The following is a 26,608-nucleotide window of genomic DNA, read 5'->3' as shown; positions in this document are numbered from 1 at the left end:
TATTGAGGGGTAGGCCGGCCAGGAAGAGCATTCAAGCTAAGTCCCTGACTGCCTACTTTCCAGGCATGGGTATTTGAATACACTGGTGGTGGGCTCGCCGTCACTGGGTCAGAGTCTGTCAGTGGTGCCCACACAGGGGAAGGAGAGGGCTGGGGTCTGACTCTCCAGTGTAGGGAATCTGAGGTAGAGAGGAAGGATGTGGCTGATCACAGGCCGTCCTGTTCCTCCAGGGCCTGGAATCCTCTACAACCTGAGTTCCCCTCGAGCCCGCTAACGGCAGAGAACAAGACTCATACCCCCCACCTCCCACCGTAGGGGCTGAAGGTCATAATGGTTAAGGCTTAGGCGGGGTGGTGCCAGCCGGGACGGCCTGGGACAGAGTGCCAGGGAGGGCAGCTGTCGAGGCTGCCAGCAGAGGAGCCCCGTGGCAGCATCGAGTGTGACCGGCAGGGAAGAGTCGTCCCCACTGCTGCAGAGAATCTGCTCCGGTTACTGTTGCTGCATATAACAAACCGCACCAGGCATAGGAAAGTGAGCAGCAGATCCTCTGGCTCATGGATTCTCGAGGTCAGGAAGTCGGAAAGGGCAGAATACGGGCTGCTTGCCTTTGCTCCGAGTAGAAAGCTGGGGGCTGGCATCATCCAAAGACTCATTCACTCCTGTATCTGGCACCTGGGCTGGGAGAACCCCAAAGACTAGGGCAGCCGGCCGGAATGCCTGCGCCTGGCTCCGCCACGTGGCCTCGGGGTATCGGACTTCTTACGCGATGGCTCAGGGTTCCGAAAGCCAGCGTCCCAGCAGGCAAGGTGGAAGCTACATGGCCATTCCTGACCCTGGATGTCTCCCAGCGTCACATCTGTGACTTTCTGGCGGTCACAGTGAGCTGCTCGAGCCAGCCCAGATTCAAGGGGGAGGGGAGAGGGACTGTCACCTCTTTATGGGAGGAGCGTCAACAAAGGGGCAGACGTGATTCTGAGCTGCCGCGACACCCTTGTCGTGTGTTCAGGTTCGCCCCTTCCCGAGGCTGGCATTTCCCAGGCAGGCAAGGTTGGGGGAAGAAGGGTTATGACAAGAGCAGACATTTGTTACAAAATGCTATTACTTGGCCTTAGGCATCAGGAAGTCTTTTATTTGGGATGGAATCTCCAGCGCTGAGCACAGTGCCTGGCAACGAAGGTGGGGGTGGGTGGGGTGTTCTCGGTGGGTATTTGATGGGCAGATGGGGGGACGGCAGGAGTTAACAGTACCGCCGGCAAAGTTCCCGACCCCTCGTGTGTGTTGTGCGTGAAGCCATGGCGGGCATTTCCCTCTTTTCCAGTCAGCTTGGAATTGCACCGAATCCTAAATCCAGGCTACATATTGAAGATTCCAGGGGACCTTCTAAACGGCTCCATCCTGCACACCAGATTTAGCAAGTGTTGCAAAGTGTTGTGATGTGCCGGGCCGGGAGGTGCCGCTGCGGCTTTTTCGGATCTCCTTCTCAGGGGTGGTCATATCTTGGTGCTTGATTTTAGAACTTTTGAGCGTCCGACTTCGGCTCAGGTCATGATCTCACGGTTTGTGAGTTGGAGCCCCGCGTTAGGCTCTGTGCTGACAGCTCAGAGCCTGGAATCTGCTTTGGATTCTGTGACTCCCTCTCTCCCCCCTCCTCCTCCCCCCGCCTCAAAAATAAATAAATAAACTTTAGTGTATAACCCTTAGGGAGATCTTGAAACTCACTATAAGAAAACCCTGGGTGAAGTGTCTTTATTTCACTCAATGGAAAATAATGGCTCTGGTGGGATATGACTGCCCTATTCCAAAGCCTCCTCTCCAGGACCGAGGCTGGTCAAGATGAATTTTGTGAGAAAAACAGGCCAATTCCAGCTGGATAGCCAGGGTTTGGAGAGATTTCAGCTTGTCAGTTCCAGATGAGTCAAACTTTCCCAGCCCTTTTGCTGTTGTTGTTGTTGTTGTTGTTGTTATTTTAATTGCCCCTGCCTCTGGATTTAAGCATGTCTGAAAGGAAGCACCTGAAATGGTTTGGTTGGTTTCATGTGGCGGAACCTACTGTTCATCTCAGAAGAAATTCACATGGCAACGCTTGGCTTGTAACGAGACTTAGAAACAAACTGGCTTGTCACTTCTCCATGGAAATGTTTGAGAAAGCTGTGGGTCCCAAGTGCTAAGGGTTCTGGCACTGCATTCAGCCCGTGCAGTGACAGCTAAGATAATGCACCCTGCCCCAGGCGGGGTGAGTTTCAGGAGCCTCCCTAGATGGGTCCGGAGGGGTCATCAGTGTTCCCGATGGCTCCCTGGAGGGCCCTTTGGGCCAATTGCGAATGGGCAGGCGCTGGTGACTTCTGCTGAACTCCCAGTGGTACCCGTTGGCCGCCTCTAACCAGGATCTGCTGTCACATCAGCCCCTTGACCTCCCTCCTCCCAAGCCTCTCACACAGTCATGCAGAGGGCCGTCAAAATGAGTTCACTGGCATTTTGAAAGTCTTTCAAGATTGCTGTCAGACTAGGGGGGGAAAAGGCAAACTTCAAGTTTGGTTTCCCGGGGCACCTTCTTAAAGGTGACTCATGCCCTTGTATCTCAAGGGCCTTATTTCTCTCAGTCCTCCTGGCCTGACCTTCTCGGTCCAGCGAGGCGCTAACAGCAGGGCTGGGAGCACTCAGTGGTCACGAGCAATAGGAAAACAGAGAAATAAATGGCCTCCTCATTTTTGGGTGAAATCCTGGGTTCTTGCAGTTTCCCCTGAAAGGGATCCAGGTCACACGCTCAGTGATGTCATGAAACTGAAATCCTAAATGGGGGAAGTCCAGATGTTTGTTCCCCATTAGCAAAGAAAGGGCAGCTTTCTTCACCGCATGTTCCAAATGATCTTCTGAAAAACAAACAGGAAAGTGACATCTGACGGGAGCGAATTTGTTATGACAGGGCGGTTTTCCTCACTGGATCTAGAAGCCCAGAATGTTAGCTCATGTGAGCGAGGGAAAGGGGCTTCTGGCTAGGACTTTTGGCTTTTCTGTGAGGGAAGCATAAGAATATCGTGGGCAGACTTCGGCTTCACCTCCCTGGCAAGTTTGACTCATTAGAACAAAACAAAAACCTCAGTTGCTTTGTTTCTCCGGAGGTCTTGGTGACTTTGCAACCAAAACAAAAACAAGCCCAGCTGGAGGCAAGCTGCCTAGGCCTGGGGGTGGCCTCTCACCCCATTCAAGGGGGGAGCTGTTCCTGCCAGACAGAGCTGAGATTGACGTTGGCTGTTGGCCGGACGTGCAGACAAACCATTCACTTCCTTCCCCAAGTTTACAGAAGAGCACTCGTCGATGGGACCGCTTTGGAGTAGCTAGGAGCACTTTGACTCTGAATTTATCCTGGCTTTCTCATCTCAGCAGGGCAAGATCACAAGCAGGATATTAATGGAATGTGGAGGAAAGGACAGCACCGTGCGGGTGCGCGCACACCCTCGAGCAGAAAATCAGCTGTTATTGACCTATAACTCTTCTGGGTCCTTCTCCAGCTTTCCTCCAGGCTGAAATCTGATACCCAGTCACTTAAATCTTTGATTTCAAACAGTTGCTGTAGTGCCTTTTTTTTTTCTTCAAATTCCTACTCTTTGACTCCCCCACCCCCACCACGATTTTCTTTTTGTTCTGATTGCCTCCCTTGGTCCCTAATTTCCCTTTTGGCTATTCTTTTTTTTTTTTTCCTAGAAGTTCACAATTAACATTAATTCACTCATTTGACAAATGCGTCTGAGCACCTGTTCTATTTCATACATTCTTTCAGGCTCTGGGGATACATCTGCAAAGGGGACACATGAATCCACATCCTTAAGGGTGTGGTGACAATGTGGTGAAGGGTAAGAGTGGCGACTGCCAGATGTGAGATCAGTAGATGTGTCCTTGCCGCCCCGAGTGTCCCCATGGACCAGAAGCCTGGGCATCATCAGAGAGCTTGTAAAAATGCAGACTGTCAGGACCCATCTAGACCCACTGAACCTGAACCCGCATTTTTAAAACCTGTTATACCCCCTTCAGAGAAGCGTTGGCCCCACCATCCCAGGGACGTGAAAAAGGCCCAAACTGGGTCATATCACTTATTTTACTCTTTTGTTCTGCATTAGACTTCTAGAGCCACCGTAACGGATCCCCACAAACTCAGTGGCTTCAACCAACAGTCTTATGTTCTGTAGGTTAAAAGTCTGGTGGACTCCGCTGGTTTCTCCGTTTCAAGGCCAAAATGAAGGCGTTGGGTGGGGTTGGGCTCTGGGCAAGAACACCCTGCCAAACTCATTCAGACTACTGGCAGAATTCAGTTCCGTGTGGTTATAGGACTACAGTCCTATTTCCCTGCTGACCATTGGCCCAGGGTCAAGCTCATGTCCTAGAAGCACGTGCATTTCCTGCTCTGTGGCCCCCTCTGTCTTCAAAGTCAGCAACAGCAGGGTGCGTCCCTGTCACACTTCGAATCCTTCCTGCCCCTTCTTCCACCGCAACTCTCTCTTTTGCCCTCTTTGTCTATTTTTAAGGACCTGTGTGATTGCACTGGGCCTCCTAGAAAACTGTAAGTCCATCTACAAAGCCCCTTTTGCCAGGTATCATAACATACAGGCTCCAGGGATTCGGAGATAGAAATCTTTGCGGGTGAGGGGGGCAGTGTGCTGCTCTACCTCTGAAAAAAAGCCATAAGCTGTTCTCACTACTCTACGGACCTTAAGGTTAAACTTTCCTATCTTTTAACAGTAAGAACTCAGTTCTTTAATCTGCTTTCTTTTTCTTCATCACACTTGTCACTGTATACATATCTGTCTGTCTTCCCCCACTCTCCCCGCCCCGCCCCCCGACCTCGGAAACGTGCTCCTTGAGGGGCAAGTGCTAACATCATTCCTTTTTGTCTCCAGTACCCATCATGGTGCCTGGCACACAGTAGGTGCTTAATGTATGCAGAAAAAAAATACACTCATTGTTATATCCCTGAAAATTGGTGATAAGGAGAGCCAGCGGTATTTTCTTCAAGGGGCTTCTCTCTTAGTAAGGTCAATACAAAGTTTAAGAATAAATCCCATGTGTAACTCACAAGAACAGAGGGTAGAATGGGAGTGACCAGGAGTTCGGGGGCAAGAGAATTGGGGGGATGTTTAAGCGGACAGATCTGCAGCTAATAGATAAATACGTGCTGCAGATCTCATGCCCAACATAATAAGTACAATCAACAGCACTGTGTCGCCAAAAAAACAAAAAAAAAAAACCAAAAAAACAACTGATAATTATGTGACAAGAAATAGATGTTTGCTAATGCTACAGTGGTAATCATACAACAGGGTCACACAACAAGACAATGGCACAGCCAGGGGTAGAATTAGGATTTGGACCCCCATAGTTGGTTGAGGAAGCCTGTGACACTCATTACGTATACCCCTTGGACTGCTGTGTTGCCTTTGACACATTTCTCAGAGAGGCCAGCCTTGTACCCAGCCCTGAAGGATGAATAGGGATCGCCCCGGCAAGGTGTTGTCAGTGGGAGAAGGTGACCGTACGAAAGGATGTTGCGCTGACGACATGGGGTGTAAACCCTCCCGTGGGAATGCAGGTTTGGGGAGGGGGCATGGTGAGAGAGCAGGTCCCCGCTTTGTCTGTGGGCAGACACTTCCCCTGATTTCTCCAAAGCCACCATACGTGGATTTATCCACATTCTTCCTGTACCTAGTCCTGCTTCTGGCACCATCTCTCAGAACGAGAAGTTGTTAGGCACCCCTGTTACAAAGTCGTACCTGATATTTGCTCGGAACTTACAACTCGTAACATTTCAGGGCTACTAGGTATCTCTTAGTTTCTTGCATTCAAGGTCCCTTTATCTTCCTTGTGGACGGCAGGCAGAGCTCTCTGAAGACCTTTTGTTAGTTTGTCTTCAGAAAGAAAGCTTTCCTTTGCTTTACTCATTTTAATGGTCCTTCTTGGGACCTACCCGAGTCTCCTCGACAAGAGCTGCAGCGTTCCAGGTGATGGTAACGCACTGGGTTTGGCGAGAGGTTAGGATGGGCTAGATGGGCAATGGGCGTTAAGGAGGGCACTCGTGATGAGTACTGGGCGTTATATGTAAGTGATGAATCACTAAATTCTACCTGAAACCAATACTCTACTATATGTTAACTAACTTGAATTTAAATTTTAAAAAAGGCATTACCTCCTAGTGTATCTAAAACTTTGGTGATATAGGATGTTTGACTCTGAGCTCAAAATCTCTAAAACTTCCGGTTAAAAAAGAAGCTTCCGTCCCCCTCCCCACACCCCATTTCATTCCCTTTTCTCCAACTAAGCGTCTGTCCTCTTGTCTGTTCCTAGGATGGTCCGGATTCTGCCAGAGGGAACCGGACGAAGCAGGAGAGTGCGTGGCTCTTCAGGCTGTGGTACAGCTTTGACCACAAGTATCCTTTTCAGTGACCTCCCTGTACTCGTGAAACAGCGGTGATGAAATTCTCTTGTTGAGTCATCCGTGAACAACTTCTGACGAGTAAGGAAGGCTGTGTGCGTGCTATAAGGTGCAGTCATGCCTCTCTTGGGCCACAGGCAATGATCATTCAACCATAGGTAGTCCCGGCAAACATCTCTCTGGCCAAGAGGAATCATTAGTACGTCATTAGGGTAGCTACCCCACAGCCTGGTAGACTTGGGTGGCTCTTATGACCAAGGGAAATAAGCCTATGTCGGTGAATTAGTTAAAATCACACGATGAAAGGTGCCGCGGTCGGGAAGGAAAGTAGAACCTGAGCAGTTTATCCGTGTGGGGAAGGTCACTTCTATGGGCCACCTGCATGGCCAACTCTACACTAGGAGATTCGCTTGGCCCTCAGGTGAAACTTAAAAACCCAAAAGTTCATTCTCATAGTTTAACTTGACATCATGATCTAATGGGTAGGTAGTTCGCATACAGTCTTGGAAAACATAAAAAAAATTCTTGAACTCTGTATGAATGGGACTGCAGACTATATATATCCTAGTGTCTGGTTTATTTCGCTTGACATCATTTGTGTGACTCATCCATGTTGTCACGTGTAGCTCTAGTTCACCTGTTTTCATTGCCGTATAGTATTTCACTGTATGAGTATACCACCATTTACTTACCATTGATGGTTGATGAACACGTAGATTGTTTCTAGTTTAGAGCTAGTATGAAAAATACAGCTATGGGGGCGCCTGGGTGGTTCATTCAGCTAAGCGTCTGACTATTGATTCTGGCTCAGGTCATGAACTCACAGTTCATGAGATCGAGCCCCGCGTCAGGCTGACCTGGAACCTACTTGGGATTCTCTCCCTCTCCCTCTCCCTCTGCCCCTCCCCCCATCTCAAAAAAGAATACTGTTTATGAGCATTTTTGTCCATGTCTTCTGGTGCACGTATACATATATTTTTTGTTGGGAATATACCCAGGAGTGAAATGGCTGGGTAATAGGACATGCATTGGTTCAACTTTAAAAATTTTTTTTTTCAACGTTTATTTATTTTTGGGACAGAGAGAGAGCATGAACGGGGGAGGGACAGAGAGAGAGGGAGACACAGAATCAGAAACAGGCTCCAGGCTCTGAGCCATCAGCCCGACGCGGGGCTCGAACTCACGGACCGCGAGATCGTGACCTGGCTGAAGTCGGACGCTTAACCGACTGCGCCACCCAGGCGCCCTGCATTGGTTCAACTTTAAAAGATAGTGCCAAACAGTTTTACAAAATGGTAGTACCACGTTACACACTCACCTCTAGGGTATGAGAGTTCTAGTCGCTCCACATCCCCACTGACTGTTGGTGTTGTCAGTCTCGGTAATTTTAGCAATTCTATTGAGTTTATAGTGGTATTTTATTATAGTTTTAATTTGCATTTATCTGATGACTAATAAGGTTGACCATCTTTCCATATATTTACTGGCCATTTGGTGTGTTCCTTTATGAAGCACCTGTTCAAGTCTCTTGCCCATTTTTCTTTTGGGCTGCCTACCTTTTCCTTACCATTTTGTAAGCATTCCTTAGGTATTCTGGATGTGAGTACTTTGCTAATTATATGTGATACAAAAATCGCTCCTTGTGACTTGCCTTTTCACTTCTAAATAGAATCTTTTGATAAACAAAAGGCCTTCATCCAATTTATTGATCTTTTCTGGTTAGTAGTTTTTGTGTCCTGTTGTGAAAATCTTTCTCTATGCCGAAGTCACGAAACCAGTTTCCTCTCTTATCTTCTAGAAACTTTATTGTTTATCTTCTGCACATCTATTTTTTTTTTTTTTTTTTTTTACTGAGTGATGGACATGGGCAACAAAAAAGTGTAGAGATCATTGATCATTTGAGATGCTCTTGAGGAGGCTGTCATCCTTCAGAGCCGATGAACTTACATGTGGTCAGTGGCTAGGCAAGGGCGTTAGCAGTTCCAGGTCACTGTAACCCAGTCAGGAGTAAAGGTGATTTGAAGCCGGGAATCAATTCCCGTGAGGATCAGTCTGTTTTCTGGTGGCCTTTTTTTTCCCAAAGGTTCTAATGCAGAGCCTAAGGTGTTTCCATAGTCTTCCTCAGAAGGATAGGACTCCAGTTTTTGTCAGATTCACTCTATCTCAGATGCTCTACTCAGCTTCTCAGGTGCCTTTTGGGGAAATGTGGCTCACCAAGTACCAGGCTCACCTCTTGGATGTCTTCCACCAGATTCTGGCCCTCTTCACTGCCATGGCATCTATCTGATGCCATTAAGCAGCCGATTTTGTTGTGTTTTATTTTATGTTTTTATCTTTTGCCCAGCTCTTGTAGTTGCTCTCAGTGGAAACAGTGGTTCAAATTATCTTGTTTGCTATTAACTGAAATAGAACACCCAGGGATTTTAAAAAGCCATATGTACTTTATCTACATCATGATTCAGAATGCATGTTACTCCCCGGGCTTGGAAAGGATGTGGAGAAAATTGGAGAGAGTTCACAGAAGAGTGACAAACTGCGAACATGATAAGAAATTGACTCTTATGGGCGTTTAGTCCTGCACTTTCAACAACGGGTAGATTGTTCAGACATAAAATCAGTACGGAAACATTGGACTTGAACTACATTGTAGACTAAACGGACCTAACAGACATATGACTTATGGGATGCAGTGAAAGCAGTTGTAAGAGGGAAGCTTATAGTGATAAATGCCTACATTAAGGAGAAAAAAAGATCTCAACTAGACAAACTAACTCCTCAAGGAACTAGAAAAAGAAGGAGAAAGTAAGCCAAAAGTTACCAGAAGGAAGGAAATAACAAAGGTCAGAACAGAAATAGAGACTAGAAAAACAATAGAGAAGATCAATGAAAGTAAGAGTTATTTTACTGAAAAGACAAACAGAATTAACAAACCTTTTGTTAGACTAAGAGAAAAATAAATAAAAATAAATAAATAAAAATCAGAAATGGAAGAGGAAACATGACAACTGATAGCACATAAATACAAGGAGTCATAAGAGACTCCTATGAACAATTATACACTAAAAATTGGATAACGTAGAAAAAAATGGATAAATTTCTAGAAACCTACAGCTTAACCAAGACTGAATGAAGAAGGAATAGAAAATCTGAATAGCCCAGTAACAAGCAGGAGATTGAATCAGTAATCAAAAACCCCCAACAAATAAAAGCTTCCAAGATCCAACCTCCTTTCATGATAAAAGAAAGAACTCTCAACAAATTCGATATAGACGGAATGTATGTCACCATAATGAAGTTGGCTTCATTGGTGAATTCCACCAAACGTTCAAAAAATTAATACATTCTCAAACTCTTCCAAAAAATTGAAAAGTTGGGGACACTCCCAACTTCATTTTATGAGGCCAGCATTGCCCTGATATCAAAGCCCAAGGACACTACAAGAAAAGAAATTTACAGGCCAGTCTCCCTGATGAGCATAGATGTAAAAATCCCCAACAAAATACTAACAAACTAGGGCACCTAGGTAGCTTGGTGGGTTAAGTGTCAGATTCTTGATTTCCACTCCGGTCATGATCTCACAGTTCAGATATATTCTCTCCCTTTCTCTCTCTGTCTCTCTCTCTCTCCCCCCCTTCCCCTCTCTCTCTCCCTCCCTCTCCCACCCCCACTCACGCTCTCTCTCTCTCTCTAATAAATAAACATTAAAAAAACACTAACAAACTGAATTCAGTGGCACATTAAAAAGATCATACACCAAGTGAGATTTATCCCTGGGATGGTGGTCCAACATAAGCAAATTGATAAATGTGATACATACACCACATTAACAAAATAAAAAATAAAATTATATGGTCTCAATAGATGCAGAAAAAGCATCTCTTGACAAAATCCAACAGCCTTTCATGATAAAAAATAAACTCTCAACAAAGTAGATACAGATGGAATGTATGTCAGCATAATAAAGTCCACTATATGACAAGCCCACAGCCAACATCATACTCAAGGGCAAAAAGCTGAAAACTTTTCCTCTAAGATCCAGAACAAGGCAAGGACACCCACTCTTGCCACTTCTATTCAACACAGTATTAGAAGTCCTAGCCAGAGCAATTAGGCAAGAAAAAGAAATAAAAGGCCTCCAAATCAGAAGGGAAGAATTAAAATTATCTCTGCAGATCACATGATCTTATATATAAAAACCCCTAAAGACTCCACCAGAAAACTGTTTTAAAACTAATAAGTTGCATTTCTATACACTGACAATGAGCTATCCAAAAAAGATAGTAAGAAAACAGTCTCCTTATGATACCATCAAAAACAGTAAACCACTTAGGAATAAATTTAACCAGGTAGGTGAATATCTGTACACTGAAAACTGAAAAACATTGATGAAAGAAATTGAAGAGGACACAAATACATGGAAAGATATCTGTGTTCATCAATTAGAAGAATTAATATTGTTAACATATCCATACTACACAAAGCAATCTATGGATTCAATGAAATCTCTATCAAAATTCTAATGGTGTTTTTTTTTTTCACAGAAAATAAGAAACAATCCTAAACTTTGTATGGAACCACAAAATACTGTGAATAGCTAACGCAATCTAGGGCAAAATGAACGGAGCTGAGGTGCCACACGAGCTGAGGTGCCACACTTCATGATTTCAAATTATATTACAAAGGCATTGTAATCAAAATGGTATTAGCATTAAAACAGATATACAGGGGCACCTGGGTGGCTCAGTCGGTTAAGCATCCAACTGTGGCTCAGGTCATGATTTCCTGGTCTGTGAGTTTGAGCCCCATGCCGAGCTCTGTACTGACAACTCAGAGCCTGGAGCCTAGATTCTGTGTCTCCCTCTCTCTCTGCTCCTCCCCACTCGCACTCTCTCTCTCTCCAAAATAAATGAACGTTAAAAAATAAAAACAGATATACAGACCAGTGGAACAGAAGAGGGAGCCCAGAAACGTACCCTCATATATTGGATCAACTAATCTTCAACCAAGGCGCTGAGAATATGTAATAGGGAAAGGGCAGTCTCCTTGGTAAATGGTGTCAGGAAAACTGGATATCCACATGCAATGGAATGAAACTGGAACTTATCTTGCACCACTCACAAAAAGAAACTCAAAATGTTTAAAGACTTAAGTGCAAGACCTGGAACCATAAAACTCCTAGAAAAAAAAAAAAACATGGGGGAAAGCTCCTTGACATTGGTCTTGACAGTGCGTTTTTGGACTTTACTCCACAAGCGTAGACAGCAGAAGCAAAAATAGACAAATGGGACTACATCAAACTAGAAGATTTCTGCACAGCATAGGAAACCGTCAATAGTATGAGAAGACAACCTGTATAATGGAAGAAAATATTTGCAATCCATATATCTGATAAGGGGTTAATATTCAAAATATATAAGGAGTTCCTATAGCTCAACAGCCAAACTCCAAATACCCCAATTCAAAGAGGGGCAAAGGACCTGAATAGACATTTTTCCAAAGAAGACATACACTTGGCCAACAGATATGTGAAAAGTTGCTCAACATCACTCATCACCAGGGAAATGCATATCAAAACCACAATGAGATCTCTCCTCACATCTGTTAGGATGGCTGTTATCAAAATGGGAAAAAAATAACAAGCCAAGTTGGGAGGATGTGGAGAAAAGGAGACCCTTCTACACTGTCGATGGGATGTAAATTGGTGCAGCCACGGTGGAAAAACAGTATGGAGGTTCCTCAAAAAATTTCTCCAAGAGAAATCCGCACTCCCATGTTCACAGCAACATTATTCACAGTAATGAAGATATGGCAACAACTTGAGTGTTACCAACACTGTATTGTATGCTGGAAATTTTAACATTTTCTGAGAGGGTAGATCTTAAGCGTTTGCACCACACATAGCCAGAAAGATGGTAACATGTGAAGTGATGGATATGTTAATTAGCTTGATTGTAGCAATCATTTCACAATATATGCGTATCTAAACATCTTGGACACCTTTCATGCATTCAGTGTTTGTCAGTCGTACTTCAGTGAAGCTGAGTGCGGAAGAAACTGACTCTTTGCGGGGCAATGGGAGTGATCTCTGAAGTCTCTGAATGTAAAGTTTAGTGACTGGGATTTCTACTTGTTTAGTTTGGAGGTGGGAGACCAAGAACGGAAAGCGTCTGAGGAATTATACTAGCAAGATGCCCACGATTCATTCTATAGCTCCAGAGATGATTAAATGAGAAGGCTTGGCTTTGGCTACAACAGAAGAGGATTCAGCTGGGCGGGAATGATCCCCACAAGCTGGCAAGAGGAAGCGTGGTACCTCCTTCCCGGAACAAGCCTGAAAATGGAATCGATGGCCTTCCGATGTAAGATGAGAGGCTCAGTGCGCACATACAGCTCTCCCGGGGCTCCTGGAAATCACAGAAGAGATATTCGTGACTGCTTGCAAGACCAAAGCTGTAGTTTTCTCTGCTCTGACTCCATCTGTCTTCGAGTCTTGAGCCAGTTTGTCTAGCTGATTTATTAAAGAATGTTGTTTAGTGACGACTGCAACCAGTACTTTCTGTGTGAGCAGATCGGCTGATAGCTGTTAATTTTCTCCTCGGGCCATAGCTCTCTAAAGAAAGGAGAGCTCCTGCCTGGGGAGGGATTGGTAGAGAAACAGATCTTGAGGCCACCAAAGATTTTTCTCCCTAGAGTAACCTCCCCACCATCCAACTTTGGAGTGGTAGACTTCTGCACCTGCTTGATGAACTGAGAAACTGAGTAAAGACATGGGAGGGGGGCATGCCAAAGGAATTAATTCCAAGCGTGTGTGCGTGTGTGTGTGTGTGTGTACTTACATATGTATATTTTTTCACTAAGTAAACTCTATGCCCAATGCAGGGCTCAAACTCATGACCCTGAGATCAAGAGTTGCATGCCCTACCGACTGAGCCAGCCAGGCACCCTACCAGATACTTATTTTTTAATTTTTCTTTTTTAAATTTTTTAAATGTCTGTTTATTTATTTTTGAGAGAGAGAGAACACAAGCAGGGAAGGGGCAGAGAGAGAATCCCAAGCAGGCTCCGAGCTGTCAGCGCAGAGCCCGAAGCAGGGCTTGAACCCACCAACCGTGAGATCATGATCTGAGCCCAAATCAAGAGCCAGACACTTAACCAACTGAGCCACCCAGGCACCCCTATTTTTTTTTAATTGTTCTAATAAAAGCCTTGGAGTTGAGAGGCTTTTCCAGTCACGATGTAAGAACGGGTTATTAGGAAAAGCACTCAGGGCACCTGAGTGGCTCAGTAGGTTAAGCGTCTGACTTCTGCTCAGGTCATGATCTCGTGGTTCATGGGTTCGAGCCCCGCATTGGGCTCTGTGCTGACAGCTCAGAGCCCGGAGCCTGCTTCAGATTCCGTGTCTTCCTCTCTCTCTCTCTCTCTGCTCCTCCCACTCCCTCGCTTGCTTGCTCGCTCGCTCTCAAAAATAAACATTAAAAAAATTAAAAAGAAAAAGAAAAAGCACTCAGATGAGAAGAAGCTCTTAGAAATTAAAGTTTCTGAAATGAACCCCAAAATGTAATGGATAGTTTAATTACATGGTGGAGACCAAACTGTTGATCTGGAAGATGAAGTTGCGGAAGAGAATCTGTAAGAATTCAAGCCCAAAGTCAGAGATGTGCAAGAAAGGGTTGCAAGACAGGGAGGTTAGAGCCAGAAGGTCCACAGTCCTTGAACAGAATATGAAAGGAGAAGATAGAGACCATGGAGGAAAAAAAGAAGCAAAGAAAGAATGAAAGAACATTCCAAAACTAAGGAGGAAAAGCAGGGCTCTTCAAGGCTTCCAAAGAGAAAAACTGGCATCCTCTAAAGAGAACGAACCAGGGGCACCTGAGCGGCTCAGTCAGTTAAGCATCCGACTTCGGTTCAGGTCATGATGTCACAGTTTGTGGGTCCAAGCCCCACGTCGGGTTCCGTGCTAACAGTTCGGAACCTGGAGCCTGCTTCGGCTTCTGTGTCTTCCTCTCTCGCTGCCCCTTTCCCACTCACACTTTGTCTGTCTCTCTCTCTCTCTCTCTCTCTCTCTCTCTCAAAAATAAGCATTAAAATTAATTAATTAAATAAAAATAAAGAGAAGAACCCAATGTGGCATCAGCAAACTTGAATGTTAGAATACCATCTAGCATTGCCAGAGTTCTAGGATGAAAAGAAAAAACTCTGAGCCTAGAAAAAAAAGACAGGTGGCTTTCAGACACCCAGGAATTCACAAAAGTTTGGCACTGTGCAGACTCTAGTAGAAGGGGGGGGGAAAACCACCAACAACACAAGGATCAAACAAAATCAAAATCAGACCCAGCTAAGGAGACAACATTGAAGAAGAAACGATTCGTTATAACCCACAAGAATGTACAAGATCAAAAGGAAATTCAAAGAAGAGCCTGTATTTAGCTCATGTTCTCTTCTCAGGAACAAAGTTTAAATGACATTGTATCACATTTCCTTTAATAGTGTTCTAACCACTCTGCTGGGTTACTAGCAAATAGTATTCGTTAAATAATATTACCAATGCTAGTTACTGGCTTTTAACATTTAGACTCAATCCGTAGACAAAGCACAGAAGCTTTACTTCTGACTTACAGAATAGAATGCAAGTGTTACGTGTCCATAGTATAAAGTTAAGTATAATAAAAATCAGGAAAAAATGGAAAAGCCAGAGTATAGGGGCGCCTGGGTGGCTCAGTCGGTTAAGCGTCCAACTTCGGCTCAGGTCATGATCTCACGGTTCGTGAGTTCAAGCTCCGCATCGGTCTGTGTGCTGACAGTTCAGAGCCTGGAGCCTGCCTGGGATTCTGTGTCTTCCTCGCTCTCTGCCCCTCCCCCGCTCATGCTCTGTTTCTCTCTGTCTCAAAAATAAATAAACATAAAAAAAATTTTTTTTAAAGAAAAGCTGGAGTATAAATGAATTAAATGTACCGTCTTTCACAGGAGGGGTTTAAAAACGTCTGACTAAAGTTTATACATCAATAAATAGGAAGAAAAAATAAATAAATAAAGAATAAATAGGAAGACACACATACACACACATGCAGTGGAATACTACTCAGCCATTAAAAAGAATGAAATCTTGGGGCGCCTGGGTGGCGCAGTCGGTTAAGCGTCCGACTTCAGCCAGGTCACGATCTCGCGGTCCGTGAGTTCGAGCCCCGCGTTGGGCTCTGGGCTGATGGCTCGGAGCCTGGAGCCTGTTTCCGATTCTGTGTCTCCCTCTCTCTCTGCCCCTCCCCCGTTCATGCTCTGTCTCTCTCTGTCCCAAAAATAAATAAACGTTGAAAAAAAAATTAAAAAAAAAAAAAAGAATGAAATCTTGCCATTTGCGACAACATGGATTGACCTTGAAGCTATTGTGCTAAGTGACATAAATCGGACAAAGACAAATGCTCCACGATACATGATTTCACTTACATGTGGAGTCTAAAAACCAAAACAAAACAATAAAACCCAGATTCACAGGTAACAGCGAACAGATTGGTGGTTGCCATTGGGGCCGAAGCAGGCTCCAGGTTCTGAGCTGTCAGCCCAGAGCCCGACGCGGGGCTTGAACTCACAGACCATGAGATCGTGACCTGAGCGGAAGTTGGACACTTAACCAACTGAGCCACTCAGGCGCCCCTACTCTGGGATTTCTGAACATGTTTCGTTGGGTGTGTGTTCTCTTTGCAGGCATTTTCCTTAATCCTCTTTTCAAAGTTACTTGAAGCCCATCCTCACACACACCGGCCCCCCCTTAACCACCACGCTGCCCGCCTGGTGTGGCCTGCTCGCTCGGTGTCTGACCAGTCCCCAGGTGTACGACGTAAGTACAGCACGTGAGGGTTGTGTTCCTGATCACGGAGCCAGGGTACTGTCTTCCCCAGGAAGAGGAAACGTGTTGCACGCGAGCCTCCAAACCCACGAGTTTTGCTTTTCTAAATAAGATGATTAGAAATGGCCAAGTTAACATATGTTTGTGTATTTTGCACAGTAATGGAGAAATCTTGTACCTGGGCTGCGGGGCCCTGCGGTGTCTGCAGCCATGGTGTAGTAATTCTGGATTTGGAAACAGAACAGCTACATTCAAATCCAAGCCCTGAGGCCATCTAAGTGTTCTTAGCAGCCTTAGTTTTCTTGTCTGTAAAGTGGGCCTCGTTGCCTGGGCTTGGCTGTGAGATTAAAGGCTAAGTAAGGTATGGAAACATATGGTGAACCACAAAGTGTTTAGCAAACGTGAAGATTCCTTTTGCAAATGGTGTCTTTATGTTGAGATGGTTAGGTCCTTTCCGTTTTCCGATTCAGACTCAGCACAGTACAAAAAGAATATCCACACCGGTGGACATCTGAGCTTTGGGGCTGACTCGTGAGCTCTTCACGGGGGTTGCTGGGCAGAGGGGTTGTGGAGAAAGCAAGAACCTACCTCCATAGAAGGACTGGAGGAGAGGGGAAAGGCCCTTCTTCCTCTCTCTCCTCCACCATCCTACATAACCATTATACCCGGGAGAAAAGAACTCCTTATATTTATGTAGAGCTTTCCAGCTCACAAATGGCTCTCTCGGCCATACCGTAAATAGGCAGATAACTACCATCTTACAGAGGAAGAAACTGCCAAGGTCCCAGGATTGGTAATTGACAGAGCTGTGACCCTAATGCAGGTTTCAGAGTATTAGTAAATAACCTGCAATTTACTTGGTTAGTGTTGAGAAAGCAGAAGGCAAAGCCCAGGTCTGAGCGAGAGGTGTCCTGATCAGGTAACGGGGCAGGGCAGCGGGCTTGGAAACCGTTGCATTCGGATGGTATGGAGGGGAAAATAGACACTGGAGCTGGGCAATAAGCAAGAATCCCTCCATACTGCCACTGCTGCTTTGGGCTGGGGTCCCTACCAGGATCTCAGTCTGCTCCAGACACGGTGAGGGTTGCTATTGTTGAGAGAGGAGGAGCAAAGGGTCTTTGAAAAATTAATTGAGGAAGCCACAGGTGAGAGAGTGGAGGGGCTCCCTGCAGGCTTTTGAGCCTGGTGAGGGTCTTGGGCTGGGCGGCTCTCGTGGCTGTTGACCTCACCCATCACCTAGAGGGCATTAGGACTTCCGGTTTATTTGGGAGATCTTGAAGATGTTCATTATGCACTGTTTGCATGCACCTAGGAAACCGTGTTCTTCCATTCAGGAAAGTGTGACTTCTGGTTATTTCAAATGCCCACGTTCCTGCATCACGCGCGTTTGCAAGGTTATTCCACAGCATTTTCCTAGCAGCCTTCAGTGGACAGCCCGTTACATAATTATTACAAGCCTCCAGCTTAACAAAACTTTTGTTGATCTTGTCATCTAGAATTGGAGGCTCTGACTTGGAAATCCCTCTCCACTGGGTTTTACTAGGTCCTTGTTTCGGAATGACCTTTCCTTGGGTACTCTTTGTCCGGGCTTGTGAGTTTCGTAATGGAACGGGTCAACATCCAGTCCTGTTTCCTCCTGCCGGTGAATTTCAGCCCTGCTTTCCCCTGCCAGGGGTCAGTGAGGGTCACCCAGGGGCTGGTGTCTGGGGGCCTCCTCTGCGCTGCTGTAGAGGGCGTGGCCCCGTTTGCAGACACCGCCTGCGAACGGAGACACGGTTAACGCTAAACCAGGGAACGTGATCTCATTTGTTGTTAAGAAAACTATCACAGGACAGATCGAATTTCAGGCCTTTCTCAACACTGGTGGAGAGTAGGAATCTGGGGAGTTTGGAGTGAGTTTTGGAATGAACGCTCTGCCTGAGTGCAGGATTGTTATTTAGTTGCACATGTGCGCCCTGCCTCATTCCGCGAGGGTTTGAGGCAGCACAAGCGAGAGGAGGCGCGGGCTTGCCTATCCAAAAAAGCCAGGGAGCACTGGCTAAGTGGAGTCATGTTGTGAAGCGCGGAGCAGCCGTCATCACTGAGAAGCAACGCAGAAAACAAGCTCGAGCTTGTTACCAGCGAGTGTACCCAGACAGGCTGGGACAGGAGAAGGAGCTAGGCAGACCCAGAAGCCCTTCCTAGGCCGGGGCATTGAATAGGTACTCCTCTGGCCACCTCCTGTGACTTAAGCATCTCGAGGAAGGGTGCCAAGAGGATGCGGTCACGTGCTGTGCCGGTTTCTCACCTAGATGGGAATTCAGGCATGGTTGGGGAGAATCTGCCCGTGGCCTTGGGCAGCAGCGTGACTGGTGCGGACAGGGGAGGAGGGAGCAGGAGGCTGTCAGGGAGGCAGGTTCCCGCGTCCTGCCCCGAGGACACCCTGACACGTAGAGGATGCAGGTGCCTTTTGAAGAACGGATGGCAGATAGGAGAGCAAGAGCGGTGTGCCGGAGCATTTTGAAAACGTGTTTGCCATTCAAGAGGGGCGCTCGCAGCGTTTGACCCTGTGTGCAGTGGGGACGGCAGGGGAGCGAACCGCCCCTTGTTTTGCTGGTTAAACCCATTAGAGGGTGAAAGGTTTGTGTCTGACCCCGGGCTGCTTCCTGAGCTCTCCCCCACAGTGTGGTCATTTGCGGAGGCTGCCACTCTGGCTAGAACGAACGCCTGCCTTGCTCCGCCTTGCCTGGTTTTTTTTTTACTCTCACTGCGTCTTTTGTCCATCCTCCTCCCGATGGGGTGATTTTTTCACATCCTTTACCTGGGTCCGACCAGCATAAATCCTAACTCTGCTTCCCACCAGCTGGGGAAACCTCGGGCACATTTCCGAGGTTGTCTTAGCCCAGGCTTTCTTCTCTGTGACAGGAGTGTTCCCGCCCTTCACAGGCAGGGAGGGGTAAGGATCAAGTGAGCCCTTCCCTGACCTTCCCGGCAGGCATAGAACAGATTGTTTGAGAAAACAGACCCTCCTTCTGGATGCCCCGCGGCATCTGTGCCGCCGGGCTTCCCATCAGGGGGGTTTTCTGTGCGGACAGGATATTTCCCATCAGGGGGGGTTTCTGTGGGGACAGGAAGGATATCGTAATTATGCTTTGACCCCTTCCCTCAATCGCTCACTGGCACAAAGAGCGGCTCAGATGTAAATCAGGTGGGTTCAGGGTGGTTTATGGGGCCTCCTGCCCAGGGAAGGGGGGCCCTGAAATCTATCTGTAAGTTCACCCAGTGACCTTGCCCTGCCTTCCCTTGTGGGCTGGGAACCTGAAAGCCCCAGCTGGCCTCCCGTTCTCCCCTTGTGTCACTAACCTCAGCTGTCAGGCATTTGAAATCAGAACTGCTTCCTGGGGTTCAAAGGCTTGGTTTCCGGCAGCAGCACCTTGCCTTGAATAGCACGCCACAGTTTGCAACCTTCATGCACACCAGAGGCTCCGGGCAGGCAAGTTTCACGGGCCCGGGGTTTTCAGATGAGGAGCTGAGGTCGGGGGTTGGCCCCAGCCCTCGGAAGATGCCGGTCTCCCATTTGTCGTTGTCTTTTCAGAACCAAGAGCCGCTGAGAGAAGAAGACTCCGACTTCATCCTGACCGAGGGCGACCTCACCTTGACCTACGGGGACAGCACAGTGACTGCAAACGGCTCCTCAGGCTCCCACACAGCCTCCACGAGCCTCGAGGGCAGTCGGAGAACCAAGAGCAGCTCCGAGGAGGTGCTGGACCGAGCCCTGGGGATGGGAGACCAGCCGGTTTCGAGCCGGGGCACGCGCCTAGTGTTCCCCCTGGAGGACAATGCGTGACTCCCCCCTCCCCCCACCCCAGAGCCTGCAGCGATGAGGGGCGGGGGCGGCCCACCGGCAGGGTGAGGACGGCTGCAAGCCCCAGGGTTGTTTGAGGCGGGGCACTGACTGAGTGGAACTAACGCTTCTGTTTTATTGGGGTCTGAAGCTATCTTAATAACCTTTACAATTTAACCCAAGATGGTGGGGCTAAAGTGTCTCTAAATCAAGACAGATGCAGACCTATTCCCACTTTTTCACATAGTAGTGTGCTGTTCAGAGTTAAACAAACAAACAAAAAGCATGCTTTAATGGTCTAACTCATTCACCTGCAGTATCTGAACAAGGTGTGGGGCGGGTGGGGGGGGGGTTGGAGTCCCCCCAGGAGAGGCTTCAGATCCGTACACAGCAGTGCAAGCCTGGCTGGCTGCAGGAAGAGCAAGGTGGAGGAGAGCAGGCTAGAAGAACGATCGAGAAGGAAGGCAGCTGAGACCGGACCTCCAAGGATGACGGGAAGCCGGTGGTAAATGGGACGGAACTCACGAAGAAGCAATTGCCGCAGGCACTTCTGGCACCGAGGGCTGCGGGACTGCGACCTCACGTCAGGCTTCTGGACTCTTTGCAACCCGGGTTTCCTCTAGACTGAAGAATGGAAATCTATCCGTGAACATTTCGACATGGGGAAAGAATTAGAATTCCTTCTCTGGAAGCCTCCATCCAGAAGAAGCTACCAAAAGCAAAACCAAAGGCAAAAATCGTGTTACACTGTTGGGTTTTTCACATTAATCTGGGAACAGCAGAAACTGGTTAGAAACTGATGACGAAAAATCAGTCAATTCTTCAGGGCCACCGTACAAGCCGACTGCCTGGCAAATGATTCCGAGGGCCGAGATACCTACTGTGGGTTTAGGAACAACACCAAAATTGGTTGGGATGGTTTTATCTGGGGACGAGAAAGCAAAAAGAAGCCTAGGAGGCAGTAGGCTAGTATTGGGGGGCGGGGGTGGGAATCACACTGCGAACAAAATTAACTGCAAAAACGAAATACGGGATACTGTTCTAAAGACCCGAGTAGAATTCCAAACCTTGAGCCAACGAATGCATGAGATTTCAGCGGCCACGGGAGAAATTAGAGACAAGTCCCTAGAAAATTAAGCATTATTCAGTCCGGTGGAACGTTCTGTCTACTGTAAGGTTAAGTCTCCAGATGTCTTGACAGTTGAGTGCCATGTAAAGAAGGGTCGTCCTCTTGGTATCCGGGGAGGCTTGCACCAGCTGAATGCGTGAGCGTGGTTTGAAATTTAGGTTATTTGAAAACCCGATTTCTTAAAAAAAAAAAAATGCTTTCATAAAATGTGGGCATTTTTCTTATTGTGGCAGACAACATAGTTTGTGATAGTTTGTGTAAACCAGGCAAAAATTATTACTAGGTTGAGCCATATGAAATTGCTGATATTTGAACCATTAAAAAGAAAAAAACCAATGGCAGTTTCATATGGTTTGATATAATTAGATGCTTTTTATTCCCCCCCCCTTTCCTTTCTGTCTACCCTAAAGTCCATTTTGACTTTATCAGGGGCACCCGTGGGATTTGTAAGCTTGAAAAACAAGCTAAACCACATATCTAACCCCATGAGGCTCAGAATTACCTAGGCTAGTGAAGGACTTAAGAAGACCTACGAGCCACAGCCAGAGAAACCGCTTTTTTAGAGAGCCCCCTGGATGGGAGGTCATTGTGTCGTGGGTGTTGTGTCAGAGTGCAGAGAGCAGCTTGCCAGGCTGGAGATGTGCATATGTGCCCGCGCCCAGAACCGGCAGAAGTTTTATTCGGTGGAGTTCTCTCAGTAATGACCAGTCAAGCCTATAAAGGTGAGGCTTGTGTGTGTGTTGGGTATTTGCAGAGATGGATAGGCTGGCCGGCTCTTTGGTTGGGTCTTTATAAAGCCTTGTTTATCTCTTATGTCGCTTACTTGTTTAATTTTGGAGGAGAGAAACTACCGGAAAAACCCTGATATGGTTCATGAAAATAGCCACCCTGGCTGTTTAGGGGCCCCCCCCTCCCCCGTCTTAATTAACGTCAAGGCTATGTTGTCATTAATGGTTTTCCAGGAAGCTTTCGGCAACTTAATAAGAAATCAAGGAGGAAAAATAACCAGAGTTCTCCATCCGAGGCCTACGTCGATCCACAGATTGTTGTGTTTTCCCTAAAAGGGTCTTGTAGTCTTGACTGCAAACCTTTTATTTGGACCTACTTAAATATAAGCAAGTGGAGATTTGCCAAGACCAAAATTTTGCTAGGGTTGTAGTTACTTGGTTGGATTTGTTTCTTCAGTGGATAGGAGTAAGTCACTGACCTATGGTTCTAATTTCTGTTTGCAAGATGTGCGGAATAATCCTGACCTTACTAGAGGTCCTGGGAAATGAGTCCATTCATTGAAACGCTTCCGTGTTTCTAGAAGTACTATGCCTATGCTGAGTGGGGGAAAGTGCGTGCCACGAAGCCCAGAAACCAACTAACACAAGGCCAACTATCTGCAGCCAGCCTGGCATAAATCAGGTTGAAACGGCTGAGTGCATCCAATTTCACGTCTTTTTAACACGTTTAACATCTTATAAACATATTTGTTCCAGGTTGGGGGCGGGCGGGGTGACAGTTCAGCAGAGCTGGATAATTCTAGCACACAAGTTCTCAACCATGGCTGCCCATTAGGATTACCTGGCTAGTTTTTTTTTTTTTTTTTAAATATCAGTGCAAGGGCCCTATCCTCAGAGACTCATATTCGGGAGGCTTGGAGTGGGGCCTGGCTTCCGTGCTTTGTTTTGGATCTTCAGGGATTCTAATGCACAACCAGAGTTGCGAGCCTTGTAGCCTAGACCTTGCAGTGGACCCTATTTGGAACCTTAAAGGATGGCCTAGCAAATTAAGTTTCCTTTAGTTGCAAGTCACGTGGACCACCCTGAGGGTTGACCAGTAACCCAGCCTTGACGGCCGTCAAAGAGTTTCGTGTAGACGCTCTTGGCAGAACTCCAGAACTTTCTCCCTAAAGTACAACTGACGGCGTCACATTTGAAAACCTTAGTGCGTGAAAGGGAGAGAAGGGTGATGTGAGGGAATGTATTCGGGCGGGGTGGGGGGGCGGGATGCAACACCTGTCCTCTTTGCCCCCGCTTGCGGAAAGAAAAGGGGTTCGGTCTTAACCGAGTAGCCAACTCTCAGGTGGAAGGTTTTGGAGAAGCTGGCTGTTCCACTCAACGTGTGACTAAACGGGGTCCCCTTTGCGGCCAAGTCAGCTTTCTTTCTGGCCACACTCAGCTTGCCCCGCCCCCCCCCCCCCACTTGCCTGCATCCACGCTGGAGACCTCAGGGTAGAGGTTGGGCCTGCGGTTAGTGGAAGCTTGTGACCCCTTCGCGCTCACGCTCACGAGGCACCGGCGTTGCCAGAGGGGAGGCATGAAGCCCGGCTGTCCCTTTTAATCCTCTTTTCGAGCACTACAAGGCGACCCGAACTTTGTCTCCCCCGAAGGGCAATTTGGACTTTAAACGAGGCTGCGTTTCCTCCTAGGAAGCCAATCTAGGAAGAGCGCGTACGTAACTACATGGTCTCTGCCCATCCAGGGTACTCCCTGGGGCGGCCAAACAGCACTGACGCCTTGCAGCCGAAAACCACACTGCGACATCAAATGTCTCATCAAGCAGACTGCAAGGAGCTTTCAGGCTGTGTTCTCCGGCCCCGAAAATGCCCTCTGTGGTTTGGTTGACAAATGAGGTCTCTCTGGAAAACGTGAAAAGCATTAGCTGAGCTGTCCATGTACATTTCAGTCTAGGGCGATCTCCTTCCAAAGTAGAGGGCTGTTTCATGACATCCTCCCACCCCCAGTCATCTCTCCCTCCCCCTTCTTTGTCCACAGGGGCAGTTAATGTCACCATGTCAGATATTCAATACGAACAGGATGGTTTCTAAAGGTAGAAACACCGCCGATGCCCTTAGGGGAGACTGGTAGCGGGGCCAATGTGGGGGGGGGAATCATCCTCTCAGACACCTCAGGTCCCCACTGTGAGTCCTAAGAGGCACATCACAAAGCCGACCGTGCCATCTGTTGTAAGATGGAATCTGGAACGAGGGCTTCTGGAAGGTCAGCTTGCTGATCCAATAAGCATGTGACTTCCCGTTCCACTTTGGAAAAACGGGGAACTTGACACGTTTCACGTTTCACGTTTCACGCCTGCCTCTTGATGTTGATTCTGAAGATGAGTTCGTGTAGGAGCGAGTCTGTCACATGCTATGAAAGTGGTATCGCTGACTTCTGATCTCTTACGTTGGTTTTTAAGTGAAACTCTGGCTCCGCCCATGTCCGGTGCTGTGGGCTCCAACACAGTCAGTCGAAGGAACCTAGTGGCCAAGAGTTAGAAACGAGCTTTCTAATCTGAATGTGCTTTCATAGTAGCTGAAGAGACCTTCCCCTTTCTAAAACCCAATAAGGACAATACGCAGAGACATACTCTAGAAAGCTCTGCTAGTCTCTCACTAGGAAAAGCAAGTAGGGCTCTTCTCTTTGACAATCTTTTTCAAAACCACACCTAGAAATCAACGCCTTTTCCCTCTTTCGATTTTCATAAGGAGAGCTTTTTTTTTATATATATATATATACTAATACGTCTCGTCACCCAGTGCTAGCAGCAATTGTGAAAAGCAAAACCAAAGCTTTTGATGTTAGTTTTATTTTTGTAAGCAGGGTTATAACCATGGCCCACATGGAGCACCGAAATGCACATCAGAGCACCCGGCAGGGGCCGTCTTCTCTTTCGGATGGCCACCTTTTAAAACAGGTTACACGGAATTGCCAGTTGCCAGGGTCAGTGGAAAACGACTGGGCGTGTACATACGTTGGAGGAACTCCGCATCTGCCGTCTAAAGCACTGAAAATTTGAGACCCCCGTGCTACTGGGTGACCGTCCGACGCCTTGGACATTTGGGGGTGGACTTCTGTTGCGATGATTCCAACTGTGGGCTTCGGGGAAGCAGAGGAATGATTTCCAGTCGTAGGGGTGAGAAGTCTATGGATTCGGAATTCAGCACTGAAATCACTGCTTCAAAGCCTGTGACTTCAGGATCACCTCCTCCTAGGTTGTCTTTTTATTTTTTTACTTAGGAAGTTTCACTGTGTCCAATAAAATGATCGAATGGGAAGGCCACCAAGATTCATTTAATAGCTGCAAAGCAATTTTTAAAAATAGAATAGGATGGATTTACCGTGGGATGACAGGACTGTCCGGGGGTGGGGGTGGGGGCACTTTTTGTAAAGCACTTCCATAATGTAACTGGGGAGAATGTTATCTTCTGTTTCCATTCATCAGTAGCAAACCGGTGGTTTTATAAAATTAACAGTATAGTATGTTATATAAATAAACATGTTCCATGAAATAAAAGTATGTTTAACTGTGAAAAGGTGAGGACTTGGAGTTGTCAGCAACCTTTATGTGCAATAAGGAAAACCGAGGTTAGGCCCCCAAAGTGCTAACTTTCCCTAGCATTTTACTTAACGTTTGCCTTTGTGTATATGTTTAGGTTGGTATTGTAAATCTAGCCACACGTCTTCTGGCCTTTGACCGGTAGTTAACACGTTTTTCTCAAAGCTTTTTTTTTTTTTTTTTTACAAAACTCAAAATAAAAAGATTAACTGGCTGAGCTCATCTTGTGTTTGCATTTTATAAGTATCGTCAGTTAGTAGAAGAATGCTGTGTGATCCTTTTCTCAGTGTGTTTCTAAGACAAAGTAAGGCTAGCCAGCCCCTCTGGACCCAATCCGGCCCACCACCTATTTTTGTAAATAAAGTTTTATTGGAATGCCCTAGGCGCCTTCATTTGCACAATGTCTGTGAGTGCTTTCATGCAGAGCTGGGTAGCTGTGACAGAAGTGAGCAGGTATTTGTGCATAAAGCCCAGACCATTTACTATCTGACTTTCTGCAGAAAAGGATTTTTGCCAGCCCCCGATTCAGGTGCTTTAAACCTTAAGTTTTAAAACAGGGTCTAAAAAATCACAGCACCTGGGGCGCCTGGGTGGCTCAGTCGGTTGGGCTTCCGACTTTGGCTCAGGTCATGGTCTCATGGTTCGTGGGTTCAAGCCCCACGTCGGGTTCTGTGCGGACAGCTCGGAGCCCGGAGCCTGCTTCTGATTCTGTGTCTCCCTCTCTCTCTGCCCCTCCCCCGCTCAAGCTCTGTCTCTTTCTGGCTCAAAAATAAACATTAAAAAAAAAAATTTTTTTTAATCAGCAACAGATTTCAGAGATTTTTTTGAAATGTGCCTTAGGATTAAGAGAAACACTTTAAATCTGGTCTGTGTTGTAACTTCTGGCCTACAACAGTTGTTAACAGGCTTTGAGTGTTGGATAACTGCTAAGGCTCTTGAACTCAATATAGTTTCCTTCATATTCCTTTGTATGTAGACTAGCTTCTCCCTCCCACCCTACCCCCCACCCCAACCACGCAACTGAACTTCATCATGAAATCTGAATCCTAGCAAAACAAAACAAAACAAATC

At 46.8% G+C, this 26,608-nt stretch overlaps 1 protein-coding gene across 2 annotated transcripts in view; it reads left to right on the top strand.

Annotated features, from left to right (window-relative positions):
* SLC9A7 (solute carrier family 9 member A7) overlaps positions 1 to 25,754 on the top strand; it is a 134,149-nt gene extending 108,395 nt beyond the window's left edge. For both annotated transcript variants that reach the window (XM_043569595.1, XM_043569596.1), the window contains 3 exons: positions 6,334 to 6,416; positions 16,148 to 16,253; positions 19,837 to 25,754. In XM_043569595.1, coding sequence (XP_043425530.1) covers positions 6,334 to 6,416; positions 16,148 to 16,253; positions 19,837 to 20,088 — 441 coding nt within the window. In that variant the 3' untranslated portion in view covers positions 20,089 to 25,754. The remainder of the gene's footprint in view (positions 1 to 6,333; positions 6,417 to 16,147; positions 16,254 to 19,836) is intronic.
* The last annotated feature ends 854 nt before the right edge of the window (positions 25,755 to 26,608 follow it).

Source organism: Prionailurus bengalensis, chromosome X, assembly GCF_016509475.1.
Source record: "Prionailurus bengalensis isolate Pbe53 chromosome X, Fcat_Pben_1.1_paternal_pri, whole genome shotgun sequence".
Classification (NCBI taxonomy): domain Eukaryota; kingdom Metazoa; phylum Chordata; class Mammalia; order Carnivora; family Felidae; genus Prionailurus; species Prionailurus bengalensis.
Note: the sequence above shows the minus strand (reverse complement) of the source record. Positions and strands in the feature narration are given on the sequence as shown.